General features: G+C 49.4%; 1 protein-coding gene across 4 annotated transcripts; it reads left to right on the plus strand.

Moving 5' to 3' along the window:
- The first annotated feature begins 208 nt into the window (after window positions 1-208).
- On the plus strand, window positions 209-8,557 carry RPUSD3 (RNA pseudouridine synthase D3). Of its 4 annotated transcripts, none has more exons than XM_004018280.5 (9): window positions 209-327; window positions 635-774; window positions 1,681-1,725; window positions 1,850-1,949; window positions 2,754-2,861; window positions 2,942-3,026; window positions 3,251-3,374; window positions 6,950-7,089; window positions 8,149-8,557. In XM_004018280.5, exons 1-9 carry the CDS (start codon window positions 227-229, stop codon window positions 8,338-8,340), a joined length of 1,035 nt encoding a protein of 344 aa, XP_004018329.1. In that variant the 5' UTR covers window positions 209-226; the 3' UTR covers window positions 8,341-8,557. The 4 variants fall into 4 exon arrangements, with proteins under 4 accessions (XP_004018329.1, XP_060258793.1, XP_027813906.1 ...); XM_060402810.1 differs by lacking the exon at window positions 8,149-8,557 and adding an exon at window positions 7,856-7,968; XM_027958105.2 differs by lacking the exon at window positions 6,950-7,089.
- Window positions 8,558-8,701: the final 144 nt, after the last annotated feature.

The raw sequence follows: 8,701 nt of genomic DNA on the forward strand, positions 1-8,701 counted from the left end.
CGGTCCTCTGACCTGCAGTAAATACCTGCTCGGCTCTGTGCTTCGGTTTCCTCAAAGTCACAGATCGTGAACTTCTGCATTTCCTTCCCGGTTAAAAGCAAAGCTCCTCTTTCTCACCACTCGGTGCCTAGCTATTCCGATTGACAGTCAATCTGACCAATCAGCGTGCTGTGGGAGATCCCGGGGCAGTCCTTCCGGACTCAAGCGCACTGTCTTCGCTCCGCAGATGGGTGGCTGTCGGGTTTTGGGTCAGGCCTGGGGTGGCTGGCGGCGGGGTCTGGGGATCCGTGCAACGCCCACAGCCGCAGGCTTTGGCACCAAGGCCCGGTGATTACACAACCTCCGCCCCGCTTTGTGTAGAAGGGAGGAGACTGGGGCTGGGGGAGGGTAGAGATCTAGATATGGGTTCTAATTCATCTCTGCTGTGTGCCCCTAAACTAGTCGTAGACCTCTCTGAGCCTCAGTTCTCTTTTCGGTACATTGGGGCCAATAGAACCTGAGATTTCGGGAAGCTCAATCCAGGCTTCCTGAAGCATTCATAAGAAGCCGCAGGGTTTGGGAAGATGTGTGTGGAGATAAGAGTGGGCGGCACTTCCGGAAGCAGTGATTCCTCTGTTTACCTAACCTTTCCCAGGCATCAGCTGCAACGTCGAGGCGCCAGCAAACCGTCGGATCCCCCGGGTGACCAGTGTTTCCCAGGACTGCTGAGACCGGGGACCTTCAGTCGGGAAGAACTGGTCGATGTATTAAGGGCGGCTGTGGTGGACCGTAAAGGTGAGGGGTGGGAGGGACAGGTGCCGAGAGACCTGGAAGGGGAGGAGTCTTAACCCGAGCCTTCTGAGGATCTGGTTCGGTAGAGTACTAAAACCTGTGGGGTCAAATCCTGGTTCTCCCACTCGCAACCTCACGGCTACGTGGGACCAGCTAGCCACGTACTAACCACGTACCACGTGGGACCAGCCACGTACTCTCTCTGCCTCAGCATCATGGGATGCAGCTGTGGGGAGGGAGAGTGTAAATAACCAGAGAGCTTTGCACTAGTAGGCTCTCAGTAAAGTGTTAATGTATTGGGGGACAAAACGGGCTTTGGAGTCATATCTAGCTCTGTGATCAGCTTGCTGTGTGGCTTTAGGAAAATAACAATGTCTCTGTGCCTCAGTCTCAAGTGATTTATGAATTTTCTCAGCTATTTATTGAGCACAGGCTGTCTTCCAGGCACTGCTCTAGAACAGGGCTGTCTGGTGCTGAACAAAATAAATATGGTTCCTGCCTTCAGGGAGCCAACCTTTCAGTGGGAGAAAATGATTAACAATAATATAAATGAAAAAAATACTTACTAGTGATCAGTACTGTTAATAAAACAGCGGTGGTAAGGATCTGCAAGAAAGGAACAGACATCAGATTGGAGACCCAGGCCTCTTTGTGACAATCACATTTGAGCCATGATGATATAAGGAGCAAGCCACGTGAAAATCTGAGACATGGAAAGCAACAAGTGCAAAGGTCCTGAGGTTGAGGCAGCAAGCTGAGCATATGCAAGGTTCAGAAAGAAGTTCATTTCAGGGCGTGGTTGATAACTCCGGTATGAGAGTTGTACTGGGACCACATGATAATATGAATTGAGAAAGTCTTTGTAAATTGCTTTTTCTGTTGCTGATGCTTATGTATTACATGTTTCAGGACCTCTGGTGACACTGAACAAGCCACAGGGTCTGCCAGTGACAGGTATGGGCAGGGAAAAGAGATGCAGTGAAAGGGGTTTTGATGTGTCTGAGAGCAGACAGTATCAAAGAGAAGGGATGTTGCCTCTGAGAGCAACTTTTACTCTTCCTTTTTTTTTTCCACCTAGGAAAACCAGGAGAGCTGACATTGTTGTCAGTGCTGCCAGAACTGAGCCAGTCCCTGGGGCTTGGGGAGCAGGAGCTCCAGGTTGTCCGAGCATCTGGGAAGTAAGTGGTGGAAGTGATAGAAAGGTAGGAAGATAAGCATCTATTTGGGATGGGGGCAGAGCCACTTAGGAATAAACAGACATTTTCCACTGGCTGCTTTGGGATCACAGAGGTAGGAAACAAAGAAAAAGAGGAGGAAGTGGACAGATCTGGGTTCAAATCCTTATGTACAAACTGATCTTAGGTGTCACTGAGCCTTAGTTTCTTTAACCATAAAACAGAATTCACAACATTTGTGCTCAGTGTATAGTCACTTCTCCAGTCCAGTATTCATAGCCGGCATTGTTAACTGATCTGTGATACTCTTTCCTCTAATAGCCATTGTTAGAGATGGTGCTTGAGATGAGATGTTCCTGCAGTTCCACAAACTCATAAGCTTGTTTATGGGGAATTGAGCCATTCCCTTCTCCAAGGGATCTTCCCAACCCAGGAATCAAACCCAGATCTCTGACATTACAGGCAGATTCTTTACCATCTGAGCCACCAGGGAAGCCCATTTAATAGCTAGTATATATGAAATTCCTAGTAGAGTGCCTATTGGTAGACAGTCAGCAGTTGGTAGTAATTGTTATGATGTTTGGCTCTGAGCTCCCTGGGAGCCAGAGCAAAATGAGAAACATGTTTAAGCTATGTACTCTTATTATCAAACACGGGGAAGACTTACTTGTTTCTCAGGAGGAGGTCTGTGTTGTAGTCCAGATGTTACTCCTCGGCCTTCAGTGGGTCCGTGTTTCTTCCTCAGGGTCTCCTCTTTTTGCGGGTGATCTCAGGGGATTTTAACTTCTGTGATTTGTCTTTCTCCAGGGAGGCCTCGGGGCTTGTGCTCCTCTCCAGTTGTCCCCAGACAGCAAGCCGCCTCCAGAAGTTCTTTGCTCACTCACAGAGAGCCAGGAGACCCACAGCCACGTACTGGTGAGAAGGGCTGGGAAGCTCCAGGGCAGCGGGGAGGTCCCAGCAAGCAACTCTGTGACGTCCTCCTGCCTCTTTCTCAGTGCTGTCACTGATGGGATCCCAGTTACTTCTGAAGGGAAGATCCAAGCAGCTCTGAAACTGGAACACATTGATGGGGTCAATCTCGTGAGTCAGGGCCTGGGTGGGGAAGAGGGGACCCTCAGACATACCCCTCAAGAAGAGTGAAGGGTATAGATATGGGGTGGCTGGCCCTTCATTCCCCTAAAACAGGTGAGTGACCACTGCCTATACTGTGGCCCTTGTCCTGGGTCTGGTGGGAACAGGTAGGGTTTGGGGGCAGCTCCCATGTATGTGTGAAGCTTGTTCACCCTTGGGGGCTGACACCACAGGTTGTTCCAGTGCAGTCCCCATCGCGAAAGGACATCATGGAAGGTGTCAAGAGGACCCTTAGCCACTTCCGTGTGGTTGCCACGGGCTCTGGCTGTGCCCTGGTCCAGCTGCAGCCACTGACAGGTGGGTCTGGAGCCCCAGCCAGACTTGACAAACTGTATTTGGTTGGGGAGGCAGGGAATGGGAGGTAGGTGGTAGTTTCAGTGGTGGCCTGGGGAGTCTTTGATGGACTGTAAGGGTGTATGTGATCAGCTCCACCCGGAGGGGGCAGTGCTTCTCCGGTCAGTCTGAAGGTCACCCCTTTGCAGGTCACCTATTTTTTTTCTTACTATTCTCAGCATCTTCTCTTTACCTTCAATGTTCTCTAGTTTCACTGTGATAATCGAGGTGTGTAGGTTTAGTTTTATTTCTCGGGATTCAGTGTGTTTGCTGAATCTGAAGATTAACCTGTTTAATCCATTCTGAAAAGTTCTTGAAATGCTGTGCCTCTTGCATCCTCCCTTTTGAATGCCTGGTAGCGTCTGAGTTTCTTATTCACAAGCTGTGTCTCTCACCTTTTCTTCCACATTTTTCACGTCTTTATCTTTGCTGCATATCTGGGTAATCTTCAGACGTACCTTCCAGCTGAGTAATTTTCTCTTCAGTTGGATCTAACCTGCTAGTTTAACCTACCCATTGATTGTATTGTTTACGTCTGCAAATTCAAGTTGACTGTTTTACAAATACAGATGGCCTTTTAAAAAAATAAGGCATCTGTTTTTTCTTTTATGTCAAACTTTTTAATTTGCATAATGCTTTTAACAAAAATAGACTCCTCCCAAAAATTTTAAAACATTTATTTACAATGTTTGGTCTTCAAAAGTTGTGAGTGTTCCTATCTAACAGTCAAGCAGCCAGGGCTGCCCATGTGCAGGTAGCTCTGTTACCGAGCAGCCCATATTCTCTCTGCTGAGGTGTGGGCCCTGGCAGGACTGCACCCAGCAAAGGAGCGGTGCTTTCCTCCAGTCCACACAAAGGCACAAGTCAGCCTGAAAATCGTGATTCAGTCCGGCCAACTGCAAAGTAAATGAACTTTTAGAATACTTCTAGACTTATTGCCTGCATTTTTTTTAAGATTTGTTTGTTTACTTTTAGTTTTCGGCTGTGGTGGGTCTTTGTTGCTGCACGTGGGCTTTTCCTGCTGCGCAGAGTGAGGGCTTCTCTTTGTTGTGGTGGCAAGTTTCCCATCGCGGTGGCTTCTCCTTGCGAAGCGTGGGCTCTAGTTGCAGCTCAGTAGTTGTGGCGCATGGGTTTAGTTGCTCTGCTGCGTGTGGGCTCTTCCCTGACCAGGAACCTGTGTCCATTGCATTGCAAGGCAGATTCTTAACCACTGGACCACCAGGGAAGCCCTTGCCTGCATTTTTTAACCAATGTTTTGCTCATTCTTATTAAATCAGCCTCTTTTTTTTTTTTTTTTTCCTGGCTGCATGGCATGGCTTGAGGGATCGTTCCCTGACCAGGGATTAAAGCTGGACCCACAGAAATGGAAGAGCAGAGTCTAACCACTGGACTGCCAGGGAACTCCCAAAGTCCTAACATTTTTGTCTAGACTGCAATAAAACTAATGAGAACAGTATTCACACCCAATAGAGCATGATGCTAAAATCTCAGATCTCAAAGGATATTCAAGTCATTACACATCTAACCACTTTTGCTGCACGTACCATGGACCCCCACCCTGCCTTTCTGATTTAAAGTTTTGTCTGCTCACCGATTGCTGTGGTCCATCCTGTGGTTTTATTTTTCACACCAGTAAGTAAAGGTGACCAACAGCCACTGATTCAAGTTTTTCCAGGAATTAAATGACCTGGTCAGTCTTCAGATTGCTTCGCGCCTTCTCTTGCTGATCTGTCAGCTTTTTCTTTACCTATAAATCCCAAATGGCCAAGAACACACATCAGCTGACGGTCCATGCTCTGGGCAAGCCTCTCTATTGATCACCTCCTTCCCTGTGCTTGTTGTCCATCCATTCTCCTAGCCTTGAACCCAGTTAGTGATGGCATCTGTTTTTTTCTCTCATTACTTGTTCTTGTTTGTCTTTACTCATTTAAAGCACACCTGTATGGTGTTTCTATAATTCTTTTGAGATTCTAAGTGTCTAATTCTGTTGTGATTTCTGCAGACTTGCTCCCCTTGGTGGAATGTCTCCTTATTGCTCTGTGGTTCAGGTTATGCTGGGTCTTCATCTGTGGAAATCCTTTACTGCCTCATTGGCAGTGGGGACTTGAGAGGTTCTGCCTTGCTTCTGCTGAGTGGGCTCACATCACTGCTTTAGGACCTAGAGATTAACACCTCAGTTGGAAGTTCACAGATCACTCAAGTGGTATTAGAACCCCAAGCCTGTGTGAGAGCAGCTCACAGTTGGGAATTCATCTTCATTCTCCTCATCCATACCTACAGAGCTCATCTGCCTTCCTTGGTGGCTGGCTTTTTCTCCTATTCCACCCTTGCATGGAAGATGTAGCCTCTCAAGATTTCATTTGGGCACCACAGCCTCATCCCTGGCCCCTTGTCACTACTTAAACCCAAGCCCCCTTGGCCCCAAGATTGGAAGTACCCCTAGAAGAGGTGAAATGTCGACTCTCTTGTGCTCTGGATTTGTTTTCTTTTTGTATGTTCATCCAGGGGACTTTACTTTCCCCCGTGTCCAGCTGTGTATTTGAAAGGCTGATTGCTAGTTTTCCAGTGTTTCTAGGTGGTTAATAAAAGATGGGTTTTAGATTGCCCAGCCCACCATATTGCTGGACATGAAAGTAGATGGGACAGCTCCTGGGCTTGAATCCCAGTCTATGGTGGACTAGTTACTTCTTGAGCTGCGGTTTTCCTGTCTATAAGGTGGAATGATGCTAGGTCTCACATTATAGGGTTTTCAGGAGTATTAATAAGTTTGCATGTGTGAACCATTTCATACCATTACGTTTCCCCAAAACAAGTTCAAGTTGGTGTCACCCAAAAGAGCAATTTAATGACTCATATAACTTAGAAGTTCAGGCTTGTGCATGCTCTGGGGCCCACCAGCCACAACTAAGGAGCCCCTGTGCTGCAACTATTGAAGCCCTCACCCCTTTGAGCCAGCAAGTCGCAACTACCAAGCCTGCATGCTGCAGCTCCTGAAAGCCTGCAGACCCTAGAGCCCATGCTCCACAACAGAAGCCACCGCAATGAGAAGCCCATACGCTGCAACTAGAGAGTAGCCCCCACTCTCCACAACTAGAGAAAGGCCGCATGCAGCAATGAAGACCCAGTGCAGCCAAAACAATAGTCCGGGCTTGGAGGATGTCATCAGAAAGCAATTTCTCCCTCTCTTTCCACCTCCTGCGTGCTGGCTTCTTCCTCCCATAGGAACAGCAGCTGTCCCCCATGGAGGCAGAGATGCAGGTGCTCCAGCAGCTCCAGGCTCACTCCACAGCAGGAAAGAGTGCTCTTCATTCCCAGAAGCATCACAAAAAATTCAGGGTTGCGTCTCTTCATGGATGAGTCCCTCAAGGCTGGTGGCTTGACAGCTCTGCCTGCCCCAACCTCGCTCCAGAGGCTGGGGTGGTAGTGTCCACCTCACTGAAACCACACCATCTGAGAATGGGGTGGGGAGGCGCGGCAGTACTGGGTGGGACAGAATGAACTGCTTGCCTGCCATCTGTCCCATCTCTCCTGTCTTCTAGTGTTTCCCAACCAGCTACAGGCACACATGGCCCTGCAGCTCTGCCCTGTGCTTGGGGATCACACATACTCTGCCCGTGTGGGCACTGTCCTTGGCCAGCGCTTTCTTCTGCCAGTCGAGAGCACCAAGCCCCAAAGACAGGTACCCAAGCCCACCTGCCTGCGGCCTTCTGGGGTGGGCTGGGGCTTGTGGGGTTGGAGGGATGGCTAGCATCTCCAGACGTCAGCTACGCAACTTAGGCTTCCAAAGCTACCAGTAGCCTTGTCTTGCTGTGTGGCCCTAAGTGACACCCTCTCTTATGGGTCTCTTCTGTTCAATAAGGAAATCAAGCCAGACGATTTCTAAAGGTCCTTCTAAATCTGCCATTCTATAATGGGTGTAAGAGGTTGTGTATTCTGATAACACTATGTGCTTTAACAGAAAAACCTCAAGTACCAGAGTATTAACACAACAGTTTCCTTCTGTGTGAAATCCAGTTAATGGGATGGGGTAGGGGCAGGCTTTGCTCCAAACAAGTCACTTGGGGGGGCCCCTGGCTGCTGCCATCTGGTCAGCAGAGGAGACAGGGCAGGTTCATGGGGCAGGGGGGCTGGGTGTTGGTTTCTTGGGCCAGGTCAGGAAGCGGGACACACACTCAACACTCCTGTTGTGCTGAGTGGAGCTCAATCACGGCATCCCCAACCTGCCGGAGGTGCTGGGGAATGCAGTTTAGCAAGATGCCTAGGAGATTGATTTGGTGAACCCTAGCTGGTCTATTGGAGGAGGCAATGGCACCCCACTCCAGTACTCTTGCTTGGAAAATCCCATGGGCAGAGGAGCCTGGTAGGCTGCAGTCCGTGGGGTCACTAAGAGTCAGACACGACCAAGTAACTTCACTTTGACTTTTCACTTTCATGCATTGGAGAAGGAAATGGCAACCCACTCCATTGTTCTTGCCTGGAGAACCCCAGGGACGGGGGAGCCTGGTGGACTGCAGTCTATGGGGTCGCACAGAGTCGGACGCGACTGAAGTGACTTAGCAGAAGCAGCAGCAGCAGCTGGTCTATGCTGGAGTATGTGTGTGAGTGTGACGGTATTTACATGTGCAGAGGCACGCAGAACACGGATGCAGAGGGAGGACAAAGTATTTGCCTTGCTCTGTTTTGCTGAGCGCTGCTGGGAACTCCCCCGGCTGAATGCTGATATGTCTCTCCGCCCCAGGTCCTGGATGAAGCCCTCCTCGGCCGCCTCTGCCTGACCGCCTCCCAGGCTGCCCGGTTGCCCCTGCACCTCCATTTGCACTGTCTTCGCCTCCCAGGCACCAGGCCCAGGGACCCACCCACTGAGCTTCTGGCTCCTCTGCCCTCTTACTTTTCCAGGACCCTGCAGTGCCTCGGGCTCCACTACCAATAGTCCTGCTGGAAAGCAGTTGGGGTGGGAGGCGAATGGGCTGCAGTCAGGCCCAAGATGAGTGTGGTCAGTGCTCAGCATGTAGTCAGGCCACCGTGTAAGATGCTGGGCGCTCTAGTGGGATACACCTGAGATCGCATTCTAAGGCCATTTGCTGTGTGGTGTTGGGCAAATGACCTCACCTCTCTGGGCTTGAAATAATAAAAGTACCTACCTCACAGGATTGTTTTCAGGATTTGCTGAGGAAGAAAATGTTTATCATGGACTCTGCTTTCTGTCGAGTTCAATATGTGGTCTTTATGTTTGGCTGTTCCTGGCCCAATTCTAGCTGAGGGAAAATGTTAGAGTGTTTTTTCTTAAATTT

This window comes from Ovis aries, chromosome 19 (assembly GCF_016772045.2).
Source record: "Ovis aries strain OAR_USU_Benz2616 breed Rambouillet chromosome 19, ARS-UI_Ramb_v3.0, whole genome shotgun sequence".
NCBI lineage: Eukaryota > Metazoa > Chordata > Mammalia > Artiodactyla > Bovidae > Ovis > Ovis aries.

Bases quoted from the DNA above. Each gene is read 5' to 3' on its own strand.
- RPUSD3 (XM_004018280.5), top strand. From the start codon at position 227: ATGGGTGGCTGTCGGGTTTTGGGTCAGGCCTGGGGTGGCTGGCGGCGG. The intron at 1,726-1,849 runs GTATGGGCAGGG...TTTTCCACCTAG, and splicing joins ACAGGGTCTGCCAGTGACAG to GAAAACCAGGAGAGCTGACA. The intron at 1,950-2,753 runs GTAAGTGGTGGA...GTCTTTCTCCAG, and splicing joins GTTGTCCGAGCATCTGGGAA to GGAGGCCTCGGGGCTTGTGC.